The 20,916-nt window shown below is 45.3% G+C and overlaps 1 protein-coding gene across 2 annotated transcripts in view; it reads right to left on the reverse strand.

Moving 5' to 3' along the window:
• Positions 1–8,054: 8,054 nt before the first annotated feature.
• The window catches only part of LOC147887443 (protein SLOW WALKER 1-like), a 70,344-nt gene continuing 57,482 nt past the window's right edge, over positions 8,055–20,916 (reverse strand). Inside the window, exons 13-14 of one of the 2 annotated variants that reach the window (XM_087394826.1) lie at positions 9,493–9,599; positions 8,055–9,263 (exon numbers count right to left, since the gene is read on the reverse strand). In XM_087394826.1, coding sequence (XP_087250952.1) covers positions 9,229–9,263; positions 9,493–9,599 — 142 coding nt within the window. In that variant the 3' untranslated portion in view covers positions 8,055–9,228. The remainder of the gene's footprint in view (positions 9,264–9,492; positions 9,600–20,916) is intronic. The other variant, XM_087394825.1, reaches the window with a different exon arrangement.

Below are 20,916 nucleotides of genomic sequence, written 5' to 3' on the forward strand. Positions count from 1 at the left end.
CAATATTTGATCTTCAAAATCAACAACTTGTTGGCTTGTGTATATTCCATGAACTAAAGTATCGGTGTGAAGGTCTTCATCAATTGTTTCATTGAATGGTTCTTCTTTGGTTTGGTTTTCTAGGTCTTCCTCTTGAAAAACTTTGACATGGTCTTCCCAAAGGGGATTTATGGACACATTGTATTGCTTGTACAAAGGTGTTCCCAATACTTCTTTTAGTTCAAGCATTGTGAGCGTAGGGCAAACAATCCCCCTCATGTAGTTGTGTTTAAATGCTAGTTTTCTTTTAATTGCAGCTGCAACTGTGTCATTCTCATTCAAGAATCAAGGCAACACTCGTTGTGCTCTATCGACGTCCGCAAATACATTAACAACACTACCATGTAGACCAAATTGAGCTTCATAGGTCAGTTCTCAAATTTGGTCAAATGGTATTCTGATAGAGACCAAGTGTGCTTCAATGTCATTAAGATTTATTGTGTAAGTTGTTTTAGCATCCATCTTCATGTTTGTAGAACATAGCAATGGTACTTTGTTATTGTTGATGTCTTTATATAACATGGAACAAAGAGAATTACTTGATGAGTGAGAATTGAATATGTTTATAAAATTGATTTGAAGAAATATTGTGATTTTGTCTTTCATTTTTCATAATTTTGATTTGAATTTCAATGACCCACAACAAACATAAGGGTAGCTTGGAGTGTCTAAAATTTTTTGTGCATACTGTTGTTGGTGGGTTATTTGATTTCTCTTTCGTTTATGTTTACAAGTTTGAGCGATGATTGTTGAAGTTGGTATTGGTGTTGTGGTACTTAGAAAGACAAATCTTCTCATTTTGTATATTTTGTTGAGAGTAGCTTGTATTGAGCAATTTTTTTCCAAATCATTGCTATGAAATAACAATGCTATATCTTTTGTACATAGTGTTGGATTTTGTTGAACAAGTCTTTGTAGTAGTTCCTCATCTTTGTTCATCCAAATATTGTATTTATGTTTTTTGTTCAAATGAATTAGTGAAATGATTGTGGAAACGTTGTTTGACTCATCTAAAAGTAGGGCTTTCGTAGTATTTTTTTGCCTTTGCCTACAGTAATCTTTTTTCAAAGCTTTATTCCATCATAGCATATCAAAGTGAATGATGTTCCAAAGATGGCATGAAATGGTTGAAGGATATCTATGGTCAATGCATGAAAAGCCCAAGAGTTTTCCACTAACTTTTGTATCTTTGGTCGAAGGATATCTATGGTCAATGCAATGTTCCACAACTTTCCAAAGTTGATCAATAGGAGCTACACCTCCAATACCAATGAGAATACTAATGAACAAAAAAAACTACATTAATAATTGTATTCTTCAAAATTATTAAAAAGATTTTCCACCATTCCACTGAAACGCTTGCAGCGAATAAACAGAAGCGAAGAATATTCTAGTAAATGTCAACGAAGCAGAGACAAGGAGGAAGCAAATGCAATCATGTGTATAATTATATTTCACGCTGGTTCAAGCAGTTGTACAAGCAAGAATAAGCCATCACGCAAGTTAGCCAAAATCATTAGAAAATAAATCGATTTCACTTGCACATTAAGACGTCTACTATTAGCCAAAACGATCTGCAAAATAAATCGATTCTAGTTTGCACATTAAAATGCTTACTGTCAGCCAAAACGATCTACAATTTTGTAGATAACTTATAGTTGTGAAGTGGATTGTATAAGTTCGCTCCAGTTTGACGTGTCAAACAGGCAAGTCAACCACAACGACCTGCAGTTTTGGAGGTAAACTTATATCTAGGTGGTGCACAGGCGTGGTGTGAGCGTGAGAAAATCCAGGGAGGGCAAGGTGGAAAGGCGGGAGGTGGAAGAAGCGAACGCTGGTGGGTAAGGCAACAGAGCGTGAAGTGATCGAGGAAGAGCGCCAGTGGCCAACCCCGTCCTCCTTCTAGTCGTCCTCCGTTTCTGCCTCTACGTGCCACTCTCACAATTAACAGACCAAAGCAGTTGAAGCCCTACAGATACGATTGGCGACCGTGGCCTCTCCACGCGCTGCATGCAGGACAATCGGAAGCAGCGGCAGCAAGGAAGGAGAAGCAATGATGATTCGCATATGGTTGCGAGCTGCTGGCTGCAAAGAAGAGCGTGGAGGAGAAAGGGAGAAGAAGGTAGAAGGGTGGCTATTACGTAGAGCAGGAGATGAAGAGTAAAGCACAAGGGAGGACCATGGGAGGAAGAGAACTGACAATTCTGATGGTAAAGCAATAAACTCCACATGCTAATCCAAAGAAAAACATCATACGAGGCGCAGGTTGCATTTCCTCCAACAGGAATTCGAGAACTCTGCAAACGGCGGTCGCATTAAACAGGTGCAGGTTCTCGTTTCCTCCAGGAACGAACTTCAACGAATTCCATGTAAGGCCATGCAAAGCCAAAACCCAAAGCAAATGCGAGCCAATCACCAGATGCCACGTGGCCAACAACAAACGTGCCATGCAACATGACCACAAACCACTTTCTTCAAATTTCTCTTTTCAAAAAAACAAGAATTTCTGCTTTGCCAAATCTCGAGGGGCAGGCCAGAAACTTGGACTTCATTGAGAATGGGACGCAACTGTTTGGATGTTATTGATCTCCTTTCTTACCGAAACATGCCAATGCAAACCATCGTAAGCTTGCCCTCAACATCTCTACCTTGGTAGATTTGTAGAATTCACGTGCATGTTGTGAGAGGAATGCAAATGAATAGTCGTGAGAAAAAGTAATGCTTACTGAGCTTTTGCGACCACATGAAATAGTAAGGGATGATCCGTGGGCTATATCATTCGGGCATGGAAGAGCTGCGAGCTTTATTGATAAAGGCAACCATGTTAGGGTACAAAAAATGAAGAGGCATGTTGGGATCAAGTAGATGGTTGAACAGAGTGTAGAGAGGATGGGAGGGAGTGTTGTCAAGAGTGTGGAGCTGTTGCGCCGGGTCTCTTTGACCTACAAATTCCTTGCAGGAAGTCTCAAAAAGTACGGAAACATCTACGCCATTGCAAGCCATCGATGGCTCAAACATGGTGATATATGTCGAGATTTCCGTGAAAGCCTTAGTCGAACCTCACGTCAAGAATTTATTCAAGGATGCTCCTGTCAAAGCACCTGTCACGAATCTTGTTGGAGCTTCATAAGCAATTCCGTGAAGCACTCCCTCGAACATTCCATCATGGTTTCCATTTCAAAATCCATCCCTCGTTCCATCGATGGGACTCTCCTGACGGAAAGTTTTTAGGGTGCTTCCTACAAGTAGAGTGCAATCATAGCGAGCTTCATCAAGGAAATCCATGCTCCTTTGACGTTGCGCCGTGCAAAGCCCTGCATGCCGGGAACCAAAGAGTCTACAGTTATGGCATGCTGGCCCTCGCTCGCTTCTAGTAGAATTGCTATTCACAAAAATAATCACGATTCCAACCTCCGTATGGTGTGTTCTTTGAATACAAATGAATATAGAAAGGAGCAGAGTACAATTCACGAAATGCAGGGGGGCGAGGCAGACTATTGAGAAGGTGAAGAAGGCGGTGAAGAAGGCGGCGAAGATGGGATAAGCAAGAGTAAAGCTGAAGCCTACGCAGAAAGCAGGAGGCTGGAGTTGCGAAAGCTTGTAGGCAGTTGATGTTTTGTTTCATTCCCCTTGTGTTTGACAGATGCTTGGCGCGGTAGTGTTGTTGCTGAAGCATCATGACTGTTGTGTGTCGCTTGTAGCTGTTGTGTTGAGCGTGTGTTGTCGGTTGCTTGTTGTTGATGCTCTGGAAGTTGTCAGCCCCTGGTGCTTGCTTGTGTCATTGCAGCCAGATGTCTCATACGTTGTGTAGCTTCTACCTTCTTTGAGAGTTGCTTGCCTCGTACGTGCCTGCAGCTTTGTCGTTGTTGATTGAAGTTGTCTGAAGTAGCTTCTGTCAAGGGCTTTTTGAGGCTCTCTTTTGTATGCGATGTTCGACAGAAGACCAAAAGCAAGGACAACCATTAGCCTTGTAGGGTGGGGCGGGAAGAATTCAAGCAAAGGCAAGGAAAGAAGACCGGAACTCCTTCCACCCTTCTTTTCACTCCTTCCCCTCGTTGTCTCGTCTCGCATGGGTTTACGGCTTGAGAATGGGTGCCAGCGGAATTCATGTAAGCTCAACCAGCTTCTTCGGACCTCTCAAAGGCAGATAAACTTTTTGCCTAGCCGCTTGTCTAAACGGCTATCAAATCTCATTACCAAATCTCCTTCTAGCATTCCACACAATTGACAAACAACCACATATAAAATTACAACAAGACATAGGGAAGGAGGCTGGGCAAGATTGCCCACATGGCAAGGAAAGAGGGAAGAGAAGAGAGCAGCTTTTGAGCTCCATGTGGCATAAGCTTTGAGTGACACCTAGCATCTTCGAAATAAGTAAATAAGATAGATAGATATATAGATATGTATATATAGATTAAAGTAAAGATAGATATAGAAGTCCATCATGTTTAGTGACTAAACCGGTTCTCTTTTACCCACGATGCAACTGTGCATCATAACTTCCTCATCGAACCAAGAGAATATAACATCACCTCTCAGGATGGATTCTCAACCTAGGTAACTTCATTAGCCCAACCACCCATCTTGCTAAACCCTTGTTTCTAAACCACTAAGGGTCGAACATGTGTCATTTTCTAGATTCGATGAATCTCTTAATGAAGAATCCGGTTTCAAAGATGCTTTTCACTGGTCGAGACATTTTCAATACCCAATCAAAGCCTTCTTCTTGCATCATGACCTTGGCCTACCCTACTTGATCTTATTGACATATGACCAATTGGTCATTCACAACGAACAAAGTTGAGCCATTGACCCATACCCTTCTTATGACCATTTCCACAATTATGGTTAGTTGACCTTAGGTCAAGTGCAACTAGACTTGAGTTAAGATATACTCTAAGAAGGGCAAACCATTGAGAGGTGTGCAATCTGCGACCCAAGTAAGTTGTCTTGACCTCCCCGGATAGGACAAACCAAGAGGTCAATAGAAGCGCCCTTAATTCTCCTACACCTACATATGGATGCTTCGGCTTAGAGCCCTTCACAAGAGAATCATTGGCCAAAGCAAAAGGTTCCCTTATGAGATAGCACAACTAGAGTAGAAAGTTCCTCGTGAGTTCCTCATGGACTAGCCTTCACCTACATAGATTTCTTATTTCTTCTGCTAGCAACCTATTGGATGTTTACCCATCGAAACCTAGCTAGCTTGGGAGCGCACTGTTTGCAAAAACTGACCAAATTCCAATGACTAGACTAGAAAAGACTAGTGGTTTATGTGATCGAGGCGGAAGGCGCGATTCGTTTGGTAGATTAAAAAAAGCAAGTGCAAGAAGAATAATATATTAGAATCTGATCTTTGGTCGTCATATTTTAAATTGCTTTTTTCGTATTTATCGTGAAGCCACTCCATGAAGAAGTCTCCCAAGAATCCTAAAGGAAGGCACTCGCATCTCATTCACTCGAGTCATATAATTATTTTGCCCCATAGTCCCAGAAACTATGAAGGCGACGAAGGAAACGACAACAATACAGAGGGTTTGGTTTATCCCACCGTCGCAATAGCCACGGAAGCCATCGAAATACACTAAGAAACTTCCCCGACCACTCGAGGCTAGGCTATCTCTATAAGTTCTAGAAAACCCTTTTGGCTATCCGTAATGCTACCCTGCCGACGAATCTTCCGCAATTGATTGATTTCTTTCATTTTGTAAGTTGGTTGAATTCGTCAATAGATGAGAGTTGATGAAGCTTGACATTGTTGCATTGCTACATAACAAGAGGCATGGATACTATTTCCCAATGCCTACGGAGTTGCCTTGCTACATAAAGGATATGCATGTGCTCCCTTAGGATTGTGACTCGGATGAGGAAAATGCAACAACTTGAGGCATGGCACCTTGGTTGATAAAGACATGAAATGCATACTCCATTGAGATGGTATGTCCAACCTACAAGATATATGGACGTATCACTCGCACAATAGAATTAGGGCTCGATCACCTAATCCATTTCCCAAGGATAGTTTTGGGAGACTGTGGCCAACAGTACTGCTTGGAACCTCTGGGTAGCATGTTGCCATTTAGTGATTTGGAAGGCAATAAGTGCCACCTTCATCAACAGATGGCATGATATCATCTCTACACCCTACAAGCTATCTGACAGCAAGGTACAAAGGGATCTAAAAAGAGCACCAAAAAGCAATAACATTTTTACAAGGCACTTCCTACAAGCACCTTTTATACACAAGGATCAAGGTACCCATTGGTTAGGTAGTCCTCCACGCTCACTATTAGTGTGCCTACATTAGAGAGATCCTAGATAGGGAGTTGGGATCTTGAGGGGCAAGCTGCAAGCAACAAGCACTTCTTTAGATCAAGGCCTCACAAATTATTGATGCCTTGGTTTTTTTCATCAAGTTTTCTCTTTTCTTTGGAAAAGAATAAAATAAAGGCAATGACTTCAAAGAAGGCAACCAAACAAAATCATGCCACCAAATAAGTATAGGATAATAATTATTCAATTCTTGTAGAGGCAATCAACTTGCAAGTTGTTGATACAGTGATACTTTATGTTGTTGATTATGAACATGAGGCACCACAAGATTATACAAGGCCAGCTATTGGGACTCATGAAACAAGCGGAGGTCTAACATAGATATCTATGAGAAAAAAGGGATGAAGCATACTTAAGGAAGCAAGAATCAATGGCAAAGGGAATGCTAATATTAGTGGACAAACAATTGTTAGTACCAAGGCTAAACATTAACTCATTAATAGAAGTTAAACCATTTACATAAAATATCACTAATGTTGTAATAATTATATCTAATCAAAAACTTGAATTTACATCATGCAACAATTATTGAGGGGAATGAAATTCATCAGTGACAAAACTTGCTTCCTTAAGTGGAAAGGAGTAGAAATTCATTTGCAAAATCATGACCTAAGGAAGCTCATGAAATATACAGCATACTATGCCATTGAGGTCATTGCTTCTTTTGGGAGGCTCACGACTCCTCGTATCATGCTTCATCCACCACCAAGACTAACATGAATCCCTTTTCATGGTTTAACAAAGAGAGACTCTTTGTGAGATCCAACTAGTTCCCCACCCATATCATCCTCTCATTTCAAAAAAAAATCCTCAGCAAGAAGATTATCATGCAATCAACGTATGACTTCTATAATGATTGACCCAAATCCACCCCAACTAGAATAAAATCCTCCCCCAAGGGGATTGTCATGCACTCAACATGTGACTTCTATAACTTGACTGTCCCAGGATAAATTCTAGCTAGCACAACCAATGCCATGGACTACAACTAATTTGCATGGATGTCATGACCCTCTCAACAAGCAACAAACTTAAAAACCAATCCAAAAGGCCATAGATACATCTATCCTTAGAAACTACGCGTGAATGGATTGTGGTCAAGTCCATATCCTTGGTTTCCTCGCTAAAAGAGAGTGCATGCAATTAGCAGGTGACTTTCCACCTTGATTGACCCAATTTAGAAACCTGAGCTGACACAGATAATGCCATGGATATGACTTTAAAAACAATCAAACGGCAAACACAATTCAACCGTCAAGAATTATTCAAGAAGGACCACTTTTTTACACCACCAAACATGGTCCCACCTTCACAAGAGGTTGAGGAATAATATTCACGGCTCACAATGCCACATCTGAGATCTTACTAACATTTTCATGAGATCCTGTACTATCTACTTTCTTGTTATTTACTCTAGCTCAAGAGAAGCATTGGGCTCTTCTTTTTTGGTTCTACTCACACTCGTATTAATTATGTTTCTAAAAAATATGTTTTGAACTTCTATAGAAGCTAATAATCTCTCTCTCTCTCTCTCTTCCCCCCCTGCTTCGTTTCCCCATACAACTTATCCATGTTAGCACACCTTGCTTTGGAGTGTTAAGTCAATGAATACTCAAAGCACAAGCTGGTCTTTCCCTCGGAAATAGACTCCTGCTAAAATGACTATGGGTACTCTTGTTTGGCATTGTGCTGGGAATTAGATCCAAGGAATGAGCATCATAAACTCATTGCTAGGCCAAGCATCACACTGTTCAGAAAAAACGGACACAAGGATTATAGATCTTTCCCTTGTAAGTCTGGCTTCATATGTAATCACATTCCCATCTCTTGAACCTACTTAAAGTCATGACTAGCTCTGACAGTCTAACCCATAAAACTTGAGCATAGCTGGTCCTGTAAAAGTGCCACAGAGTACATAACTTTTTAAATCCATTGTTCTGAAGAAAACCTCAAGATACATTTGAAAGAGGACTCCTGAAAGATCAGCCTGCCCGCTGGTGAGACAGGATGAATATCAACAAAAGCCCAGGTTTGCTTTGACACATAATATGGGAGCCTTACATCACTAAGACTCCACTCACATAGCTTCAGAGCGTAAGCCTTTCACATGATGTGGACTAAGTTCTACCATTTCCCTGCTCAGAGCAACCAAAAGGCGGTACAGGTCACAAAGCAGTCCTTATAACTCCTAAGAACATACCCAGAAGACGAGGAATTTGCCTGGACCGGCTAAGACGGAAGCAAGTATAAGAATACAATAGGAAAAGAGCAGCTTTAACAACCTCAACGCTTGTATCCCTCCTTTCCCATTTGTTTATAGGTTTCTGAAAATTATGATTCCCTACAGCACCAGAAATGTTTCAAACCCTTATTACAGGGAAAGGGGGGGCCTTGAGTTCATAGTTCACCTTATTTTGTGCACACAAAACTGCTTGTTTAACCAACAATACATCTGCAAAGTCTCCTGTAAAATGCCTTTGTTCAAAGCTCTCGGACTTTCTCCTACTTATGAGGCACTGATTTGTGCTCAAACTCACATTTCTTCAGCCATGTATCAGCCTTTCATATGCTGATATGGACAGGGGTTCATTGACTACTGAGACTGAGCTGCATCCCATTCCCTACTTATTCCTTTCCTGTGGTGCTAGCCCTTTCAAGCTATGTACCCCATCGTGGCTACATGTGTGGTGTGGGCAGTTGACTGTGACCTAGCACCTTCCACTTTCGGGCTTACTGCAACTTCGACAATATATTTTCATACTCAACAGAGTAAAGCCTTTTTATTGGACAGAAGCCTGAATTAAAGGCTGGATTAATCCTTGCAAAGATTGCAGAGACTCTTGCAGATGGACTTCAGTGCCCACTTTCTCCCGCAATACAACTACCTGCCAGAATCCGATGAAAATGACAGCTTAGAATACGTTGAGCCCACATTAAAAATGTTAAAAATCCATTGGAAGTGAATACGGACACAAAAAAACAAATAGATAATAACACCCAGATGTCAGTTACTCATTTTTTTTCAAGAACCTAGACCAGATGGCATGCACAGTTTGAATAGACACGAATTAGAACACTTGATGTGTGAAATTAATTATATTGATCTGTGCTTTATTACCTGATGTGAAATAGATGAATTCAGCCCAAAATCGTTAGCACATTTGTCTAGCACTTTGTGTGCAAATGGGACCAATAACCTTGAATATTTAGGCACCGTCACATACCTGCGTACAAGCAAATTGCAAAGCGAAGGCTGTCAAAATCCCACAAGCACACAAAATCAAACTTTAAGACCTGAGTCATTAAAATAAGTTGCATGCATAGACAATAAGAGCAGAAAAAACAGCAAAACAGTAAGCCAGTCAAACAAGATACCTACCAGATCCAAGATGCCAACAGCATTCTAAGATGCCTTAAAGAAGATCATGGACATCTACTTTTGCCACGGCAGTGAAAAATATTGGATGGGGCGCAATGGAAGGGAACATGGAATGCAAGAGAGCAAGAAAGCAATGGAGTGTACTTGCAAATGGATAGAGTGAAAGTATCAGTGAGTGGGCATGTAGGGCCAAGTACACCCTAGATGTCCTAAGTCGACCAAGATGTCCAAGCTGGCCGAGAAGGCCATACCAGGGCTAAAGGGGCAACAAACCCCCCTCCATGGTATGAGTGAGGTATCCTGGAAACAAGAATACCTGGAAACTAAATCATGGATGCACATGTTCATCCGTGATGGATATAGCAACCTATGATGGTACAAGGAAAGCAGAATCACATAACGAAGGTACCAGGAATAAACTGCCGAAAAGCTTCAAACTTGGGTCGCGGTAGAGCATTCGTGAAAAGATCTACCAAGTCATCCTACGTCAGAACATAGGACAATTGTAAGTCTCCAGGTCACAGTTGCTCTCTAACATGGTGATAGTGAACCTCAATGTGGGTACGCCCAGGGAAGAAAGGATTACGAGCATGGCCACAGTGTAGCTAGTAGTAGAAGAGGTCTGGCTGACATCACGATCTGAAACTAGCTTACAAAGCTAGACACACTCCAAAGCATCTGTAAAGGCTATCCTGTACTCAGCCTAACACCTAGAAGTAGCAAATGTAGGCTGCTTCTTGCTGAAACAAGAAATGCATGAGCGGTGTCTTTATCTGTAGCAGGTGGGCCTGCACCACGGATGACAACAAATCTCTTCTAGAATGGCAGTTACAGCAGAAGCAGCTGACATACCTCCAAGATGGAAACCGCCTGAGGCGGTAAAGAGCTAAAACCTCCTCCAACATGGCGATGACAGCTGCAGCTGTATGAGACGACCTCCCTGGAGAATGGCAGCCGCCAGAAAGAAGCAAATAACACCCGAATACAGGCAAGGACCTGAGCAGCAGATGTCAGCCAGTTGAGATCATGCTCTTCCACCGGTAGAAGGCAGCGATTGGAGAGGGGATGAAGCAATCGATGGGGTTTGGTTGAGCAGGAAGAGCACAATAGAATCAAAACAGCAGTAGGAGAGGGTAAAACTAAGCGTACGTCTATTGCAGTGTCGACTGAAAAATGGTACATCATAATAAACCCTAAGGCTAGGGTTACGACTAAGTCCCAAGTGTCATGCGTTCACTAGGTATCATACGTTGACGTAGTGGACTCGTGTCCCAAAAATAACTAGAACTAGCCTAAATCACTAGGACTAGCCTACAAGGCCATACCAGGGGAACAAAACTAATATGGAGTGTGAAAATGTAAGCATGCATGTTCAATGATGTCACGAGCTCTCCAATGTAATCATATTAAAACATCAGATGTAGCACGCGTCTATTCCAGCTCCAGCTCCAGCTCCCATCCAGTGCACCTACCTCCCTCCACAGCCTCTTCTTTTTCTGCTCCTTCCTAGCCAAAGCCTCTGCTATCCTGCGGCTTCCCTGTCCGCTACCACCAAGCAGTACCATATAGTTTGCTTATGCTCCAGCCAACCACCTGGATCTGGTTTCCTGGCACCAGCAACTTCTCCATAGCTCTCCCCTTGCCTTTTTTGCCTCACAGCCCTACCCACTACAGCCACAGTTCTAGATGGTCGGCTGAGATTCTTACAGCTTCTGCTCCAGCCAACCACGTGGCTCTCGTTTCTTGGCACCAGCAACTTCTCCATACCTCTCCCCTTGCCTTCTTTGCCTCACAACCCTACCCACTACAGCCACATTCCTAGATGGTCCGCTGAGATTCCTACAGTCTGTATAAGTGGACCGCCCCCCTCCCTCAAACTTCCTCACTTAGGACTCCTGTCCTCCCTCTCATGGCCTGGAAATGGACAAAGGCAATGCAAAGAAGCCCAAAGAAAAAGACAAAGAGAAAGGATAAGGGGAAACGTGCGGTTCCAAACAACATCAAGGACCAATTCAACACAAGGTACACCCGCCAGCAGGAACCAATCTGATAGTAACGTGACATATCAGGACGACTCCACCTCTGCCCACCCACCCACTCCCAACTCCCCGGGCCCTAAGGCCACCCAGACAGCCCCTCTTAATCCACCCCAGTCGCCAATCTTGTCCCATCTACCACTCACACAGTGTCTCCTCTCTCCCCCTTGTAACACCCTACCTGCCATAAGGTATCCATGCCATATCAGACCGCAGTCTATGGTTCATCTGGACATCTTACAGCAGATACATCAGGTCCTCATGGAGATACAACATATGAGGGGCAGAGAGGTGGAGCAGCAAAGATAGATAGAGACCCTATGATACAATTTCCTCTCAGCCCTAGACAGTGGCCGCTGATCTCTGAAACGGGTGGACGACCTTCGTTGCCATACAAAGATAGCCTTAGGGAGCAATCCTACAGAAGAGGAGAGGATTGCCACGATGGAGATGGTCATTGAGGAGGCCTCCAAGTGGATAGATGTTGTGAAACATGGGCCTGCAAAGGAAACCGTTTCAACTACTCCACTTGAGCAGCAGTAAAGAGCCGGTAAGGCTCTCAACATCAAGGTCCACGCAGTTACATGCACCAGCTCAACCATTTCAAATGCTACCACCTTTGTTACTTCCACCTTGGGGGTACCAAAGCATGGTATTGAGGGAGCATGGCGGGTTGGACGTGATCCCACTAGAGATCAGACTCTCGTAATATGTTTCAAAGACAAACAGGCTCGACTAGCAGCATTACGCAAGCGCACATCTCTACAAGAGCAAAAAACAGGTATACATGAACAAGGACCTTACTCCTCTACAGTTAGAGAGATGTGAGCCCTCTTACTACAACGGTTTTGAATTTGAGATCTTAAGTCTAATTCCTTCCTTTAAAAGTGTTTGGGCTGATCAGTCTTACTTGCAGACAAGCCAAATGCTGCATTTCAATCACACACCCTTGGTGGGCTCAGGTGGAGTCCTATTCCATTGGTATTAGCAACATCACTTGGATTACCAGTTTTAGTATTGGTTCTCCTTTTGAAGCAAACCAAGGATTGATTTCTCTGGCTGCAGCTCAATTTGTTTTGGGAAAAGGAGGTGGGGTTTTGATGCTGACAATTGCACTCATGGCTGCAACATCATTTAGATCTGCTGATTCATTGTGATCAGTTCACTTTCTACATAAGATGTGTACAAGGCTTGCATAAGGCCTCAAGCCACAGGCAAAGAGCTACTAAATGTATCACGTGTTGGCGTACTCAAATCGGGATTGCCATGGGAGCATGCTCATGCTTCATCTTCAGGGCTGCCATTTTGGTGGTCAGGTGTCAGCCATTATTGCGCACATTGTTCATGCTAAGACCATCTACAATGAACTATCAATTTCAGACTCAATACAGCAGCTTGGACCAACATTGCATGGAGCTATAGTATCAGTGCTGGCTATGGGTACTATATGTGTTGTTTGGACAGCCATCTCACCAGACACAACAAACAGTTGTAACAGGTTTTAAGACATCCAATACATTCCAGATGACGAGTCTTCTTAGCAGTCCTCATCTATTGTGGAGCAGTACCCATATCTACTCGCCTGATGCAGTAAATGGGAGGCTTTGGGCATCATCATTGCTGCATGGATGTGATCCAGGACCATCTACTCTTCTCACTGTTTTCCTCTATGGTTACACTGACTTCTCACAATTTGAGGACAAATTCTTTTTGGGTGGGGAGGACTGTAACAAAACACAGGTAGCACCAGTGTCCATGAGCTGCCAAGCAGCAGCACGCCAACCAGCCACGCAGGCACCACGTCAGTACCAGGTCAGCAGCCACGTGGCAGTCAGTGACATTAGCAGACCTGACCAGTCTGGTAGGGACAGATCGGAGCCTGGGATCAGTCAAACAGACTGCCCTGGGTCGGCGGTTCACTTCTAAGCCTTGGGGGCCTATAAAAGCCAGCCCCCTTGGCCTCATTTCTCATCCACTTCCTGCCTGGAGCAGGGCAGTTTTCCTCAGCCAGCAGCATTGGATCAGCAGCAGGATCAAGCCAGGCAGGACAGCAGCAGATCTGCCCTTCAGCCCGTGATCCTTACAGGATACCTACAGGCCGGATCAGCCCAGATATCAATACTAGCAGGGTCTGCATCAGAACATCCCTCAGTTTACAACTCTACAGTGAGGGAGTTCCCTCCATATAGTACTTTTCCTTTCCTTTCTAAGTGAGGGATTTGTCCCTTCATACAGTGCTTATTCTTTCAGTTATCTACGGTTGTATTCAGCCCTGTTGGGCAGAGACATTTATTCAGTTATACTTTTCCCTCTTCGGAGGCCCCTTATATTCCTCTTCATCCCTCACTCACAACACAGCTCTCACTTATGTTGGTGACTGCATTATTCTCTCAGTTCAGTTAGCCGTTAGTAGGAGAGAGTGAGTTTCTCTTTCTCCCTGCTACATTGGTATAGAGCTTCAGATTTTCTTTCCTGAGCTAGGGTGCTTCAGTAAGGGGCAGCCACTGTTTTATGGTACAGAAAGGACACCATGGATGCCAATGACAAGTCCCACCCCAGTGTGGAGGACGTTGCTTCCCAGGCCCCTCCACCACCAATAATTCCTCCGGTCGTGAGGCCCCAATGACAATTTCTGCCATGGCACCTATGATGCAGATGCAGCAACAGCAGTCAAAGATCCTTTTTGCACGCATGCTTCAGCTCCAAGAGATGTGGGATGATGCCGTCAGAGAGTGCGAGAGCGCAGCTCAGGAGGCAAAAGAAGAGTGTGATCGCGAGGCTCAAGAAGCCAGGGAGCTCAGAGAACGCACAACTCAGGAGGCGAAGGAGGAACAGGATCGCCATCTCCTCATTCCTCTACTCCGCCCACATGGAGACGAGGAAAAGGGAGCGAGCCTTGCAACCAATCAAAGCTTCATTCACCGCAAAGCTCAATTTTCTTCGGTATGAAGGTAAGACCGAATCCCTAGTGTTGATTTCTTGGCTCAACAAGTTCGAGAGTTATTTCTCAGTTGTGCCTACGAAAGACAACGAGAGGTGTATTCTCGTATCGATATGCGAGGTGGTCACATGGTGGCTCAAGTAGCACAAGGACCACTGTGATTGAAACCGGCCTCTAATCACTCAGAGGGCAGTGGAACTAAACCTTTAATTACTTCAGCACTTATTTACAGCTCACAAAGCATATATCACAACCATTAACCATTGCATGATCACCATTTGGCATTTACCCGTTTGTTCACAAACAAAACCACTGAAAAAGGGATGGAGGCTAGAATGCCCCTGCTCAACAGACATAGACAAGTGCACCCGATTGGCCCCAAACACCGTGGCGCCCCTTTCGGTATTTCTTTATATTTCACAGTGAAATGATTACAAGTTGCATCTGGGAGACCTTCCCTGCAACTGAGCACGCAGCCCCAATTCACTAAGCCTTCGCAAGGCTTTCAAGCATAGAACACCATCACATAAGTGCACTTAACCCATAGGCTCAACCCAAAGGCATTCTCTTTTCTGAGTGCAATTCCATCGGCTGTCCAGATGCAATCACACTGCACCCCAGCTGCACTCTCTTTGAGTGGTTTCCAAATGGTATTCACAAAGCTTTTCAAAGCTCCAAAATAAAATCAGCAAAGTACCCAACCAAAGAATGACTCATGTAGCACTGCCTAGGCACCTGTGAGCCAAGAAAGAGGCGGCACACGAGGCCAACCAATAGCTTATGGCAAAAAGAAATTGCAGCAGCAAAATCACAACTCACCAAGCCCTCAAAACTCGAACCAAGTCCTCAATCGCCAAGAGGACATAGTAGCCAATGCCCAATTGCATTCTCAGCCAAAGAGGAGTGCAAAGGCATGAAGAAAGAGCATTTACAAGAGCCGACCAGCAAGAATTCCACTGAAAAATGCGAAAAGAAGCACTTATGTCGTGAAGAAGTGGGAGTTCTTGGGCTCAAAAGAAGTGTGCTTCAGAGAGGAATGCATTGAGAAGGTTTTGGAGAAGTTTCATCGCCGGAAAGTCCTCCAAAACTGAGAAAAACCAGTCAACCAGCACGTGGGACCACTCGAAATTCAACAGAAAGCTATAGCTTTGCAAGAGGAGAGGCCCAGGAGGCGGTAGAAGCAAAAAGGTCCAGAAAAAGCCACTTTTGCAAATTCGACCAGCAAAAGAAGTGCTCAGCTCTGCCCGTTCTACCAAACGCACGGAGGGAAAAGCATATCACTACGAAGGGGAGGCAGAGGGGAAGCCATCAGGCCAAACAGAAGTCGAGGAATCCAAACGGGTGAGGAGTTATGAAGAAAAACGGAATTCAGCTGAAGGAGGCTGAAAAACTAGTCCAAAATCTCAACAAAGGGAGAAGATGAGAGAGAAAACCACACATGTGAAGTTTAGAAGGCCCAGGAAGTTCCAGGAATGGCAAAGGAGCATGTAGAAGGCACTAGAGCCACCTGGAACTCTAGGGGGGCCACTGAAGGTACATGGCCCTCTAGGGGACCCATTAAAAATGCCACATCATCATTTCCCAACAACCACTCTTTTAATTCCTTGGAATGCCTTTGGGCCTAGGGAATAATTACGCTTATGTGCTAGGCACCATGCCGCGTTTAATTACACATTATTAAGCCCACGCTTGGACTTTTAAAACCAAAGTTGTCACGGTCTTGTAGTACATTAAAGTACTTAGAATTTCACGCCCCGTGACAATGATGCAAACTTAAGAGATACCTCATCACGGGTGGACGGAGTTCATGAAGGACATTAGGACACGGTTCCTACCACCACAGTACCTGGACAGATTGCAAAGTCGATTCTTCAAGAAGCGCCGGGGGGACGCCGAGATGGTGAGCCATTACGCGAACAGGATTACGAAGGTATCTATTTAGTTGCTATAGGAGAAACGTGAAAAGATGCCTCTTCCAAGAGGGCCTTGGATTCGGGCCTCTCTCTTGATTGATTCACTTCCAGGACCAGGTTTGCGTCAATCTCTATTTGATGAAAATGAGAGGTCATACAGAGACCCTTCTACGTCAGATCACAAAGTAGGGCAAGGATGCTTAGCTAGAGACAATAGTGGATCGAGCTCAACAACACGTCACAGACTTCTACACATACGAGTCTGCACCTGGGCATGTTAGGATAGAGGAGGAGGAGACTGACGACATGAGGGCAATATGGACCAGGGAGATGAGGCGATGAGGAGGGGTAGAGCCAAAGCGAGAGACGCAGGAGCCACCCATGATGCAGCAACGAACCAAAGCACGCACGATGGAGGTCCAACCCATTACAGCTCTATTTGGAGGAGACCACCCCACCAGAGGCATCACTATAGATATGGCCCACAGGATACAATTCGTAGCATGAGACAACCAAACAGAAAGAGATACAAGACATTTTTGCAACCCACAGAAGAGCCACCATGGCACTTGGATATGTCTTCTAATTCCTCCTCTGTGACTGAGGCTAGCTATTAGTCCCTACTTTTGGACTTGGAGATATGCTTCGTATTTAGTCTAGTCTAGAAAACAACGAAGGGTCTTAGTATGCCCTTTGCCTCAGCTCTTTGTGGCTTGTCTGAGCATGTGTCACTTTGATATTGTATTATGTCTCATAGGCCTGCAAGGCTTTCGAAGGTGTTAATACATATCTCTCTCTCTCTCTCTCTCTCTCTCTCTCTCTCTCTCTCTTCACGAACCTCCATCCCTACTAGCCCCCCCGCTTGCTCTCAGCCTACCTACAGCCCCCCCGCCACCCCTCAGCCACTCCCTCGCCACACCTCTACTACTCCTACTACCCCCTCAGCCACTCCCCCCCTGTCGCGACACCTCTCCTAGCCCCCCGGCCTGCTCTCAGCCTATCTACAACCCCCTACACTGTCGCGCCTACCTACAGCCCCGACTCGCTCACACAGCAGCATATTGGCTGCTCTCTCCTGTGGCAACATCAACAGCAGCTGATTGGCTGCCTCTCTTGGCCAACAGCCCCCTACTCTCCGTCTCTTTTCAGCCCCCTTGGGGGTACCTCCCATCATGGGGGGGGAGCTCATGTTCGTGCTCCCGCTCCCACTCCCGATCCCACTCCTGCACTAAGAGCTGCACCAAACACGGGTCAATCAAACGAAATGGGAAAAGGTGGCAAGGATACACATAAAGCTGCCAAGAAAGATGACAACAAAGCCAAAAAACAGACAGCTGAAACTCGAAGATGTGAACACACGCTACAACCGCAATGGACTTGGAGTGGACAGCAAAGCAAAAGCGGGGCCCACTTCTGCCTCAGCTTCAGCTTCAGCTTCAGCTTCGGTCTCAGCTACATCCTCATACTCAGCCTCAGCGTCAACTCTAGTTCCGGTTCCAGCTCCACTTCCGCCCACAGCCTCTACTGTTACAACTACTGGCTCTGATATACCCCTACCCATGACATCGATTGCCCCATCCTCCCCTAGGATAGAGGGGTTGTCACTGACACCATCTCTCCCTTCTTCTCCTGCTACAGTTCTCTCTCTAATTATGACACCTACTTTGGAGGGGTCACACACTGTTCCACACTACTCGACCTTTCTCTCCCCTCTGCCTCTCAGTCAGCCCACACTCCCTCACCCTGCTGGGATCGCCTCACCATCCCCATACCGCACCCATCTTACCCAGCCTCCAGTCTCTTCCTCACACTTTCAAGCCACAGTCCTATCAGTTTCCGTTAGAGCACGGACGAGCTAACCCATCAGAGGCTTGGGAGTATTTGCTGATGGAGGTCCAGAGCATCCGAGAGCGTGAGAGGGAGCTGTCACGCTTCGCACAGGAGCAGAAACACTTCACCCAGGAGCAGACACGACTCCACGACTCATACAGGAGTAGTCTCAGGCTATCCGAGTCTAGGATGATCTTATTCAAAGGCTCAGACAGGAGATCTCACAGCTCCGACAGGAGGTCACTGTTGTACGTAAAGTCCCAAGGAGCATCCCAGTTGTGGAGGCACAGATTGTGAGCATGCAATCTACCATCGAGGAGACGTCCAGATGGGTCGACGTAGCCAAACGGGAACCTACAAGGATAATTGTTTTGGCTACCATCCTACAGCAGCAGCAGAGAGCCAGCAAGACTCTCAACATCAGAGTACGTGGAATTCCCCGCACTAAGGCTTCCCCGATGGCAAATGCGCAGGCCTTCGTGACCACTACGCTAGGGGCGACTGAGCACAGGATTGAGAGAGCATGGCGGGTTGGGAGGTACCCGAGCAGCCCCTTATCATCCGGTTCCATGACGCCCAGGCACAACTTTCGGCTTTACGTCGTAGGTCAGCCTTACGAGACCAGCCAGCGATCTCCATGGACGAGGACCTCACTCCACTACAGATTGAGGAGAGGCATTTCCGGTTGCAGCAACGGGATCAGGCCCGCAAAGAGGGAAAGTGGACAGTAGTACGAGATGGATGACTCCTTACAAGCCCCCATCAGGCACCCAGACATCCGAGACCCTATCCTGTACCATCTGGAGCTGTAATGGTACCTTATGGTCAAAACCAGGGAGCTTCTCGAAATCCTATACAGGTCACGACATAATCTTTTACACAGAGACACATCAGAGTCCAAAGCGCCCACTACCAGCAGTCAACGAGTATACATGAGAGTCTGCCTACAGAGATGAGACGAGGGATATAGGAGGGGTTCAAGGATCAGGAGGAGTCCCAGTCCTTTACAGATCCACACTTTTGGGGACCATCTCAGTGGAGCAAAGAGATCCACACTCCCAAGTTTCTCTGGATTCTGATCCGATACATGGATAGCCAGGATTTGTTTATTGTAGATTGCTACTTCCCACTCGATACCTCTCGCTTTGCTAGAGATATTCGAGGAGAGGATGAGACATCCCCATTTGTTGCTCTTTAACAGTCCAGCGTTGACTTCTCTAGCCGTGGGGAAGTCCTCCTAGTTGGGGACTTCAACGCAAGAACAGGTGCTTGTCAGGCACCACTCTTGGACTTCACGGATGATTCCACTCTACTGCCAGACATTAACCTTGAGGAGGCAGGTATGCTACGAGTTTCGACTGACAGACGAGGACCGCTCACATCCTATGGGCAGGCCCTAGTAGACCTTGGCAAGATGCATGATCTCATTATCTATAATGGTCTTGACAGATGACCCGCATCAGGTGGCTTTAATTGCTTTACACATGGGGGAGGCTTCCATGTTGTGGACCTGCCTTCACATCTCGCATCACTGACTTTACCGTAGCACCTCTCCCTCCAGGGGCTGATCATACCTATCTTTTCTTTAGCATTTCTACCCCCGCCGCACAGCACTTTCTACCCTGTTGAGCTCTTACTCCACTTACCATGATATACGCTTTGATCGCGATCACTCACCTACTTACTCTGGCGTCTGTACATACTTCTCACATACATAGACTTTATACCCTTAATAGAGCACCGTGCTGCCCTAGTCACTCGCTCACTACACGAGGCTACTCTACACGCCTTTTCCCACACCACCCGCTCCACCCGCCCACCACATCCTGGGACCGTATCCTATAATAGTTGGTACGATGATGAGTGTAAGGATTTACGCCGTCAGCTCAGATTTGAAACAAAAAACAGCCTTCCATGTGAACCATAGACGCTACGCGAGTACCGCCATTTGGTACACAGGAAGAAACTTGACGACGTGCGTCGGAACGAGGAGGAGCTACTGAATATTCTGTTCAGTAATAACTCTAAGGACTTCTGGCGAATATTTCTAGAGGGACAGTCCCCCCAACTACTCACTGACACTCAGGTGTGGTCTAATTATGCACACACGCTCTATGATATCCCAAATCAGGCAGCCCCTAACCTATCACATATGCCACGCCCCACATCCTGCACCCTCTTCACTAGGGGGGGGGGGGTAAAGGATGCCGTAATGAAACTTCATAACAGCCGAGCAAAGGATCATGAGGGACTATGCACTGAGTTCATTGCATATGGGGTTAACCTCCTAACCCTAATCTTAGCCAAGCTATTTAATGAAGCCGTTTGCTTGGGTTTCCACGCACCTGGACCATCAACACTATCTCACCAATCCACAAGGCAGAGGATCCCATGAATCCCGAGAACTACAAGACCATTATGATTGGACATGTCATGTCCAAG

The sequence above is a fragment of the Dipteris shenzhenensis genome, chromosome 23, assembly GCF_047967505.1.
Source record: "Dipteris shenzhenensis isolate YYH24624 ecotype China chromosome 23, Dip_SZ_1.0, whole genome shotgun sequence".
Classification (NCBI taxonomy): Eukaryota; Viridiplantae; Streptophyta; class Polypodiopsida; order Gleicheniales; family Dipteridaceae; genus Dipteris; species Dipteris shenzhenensis.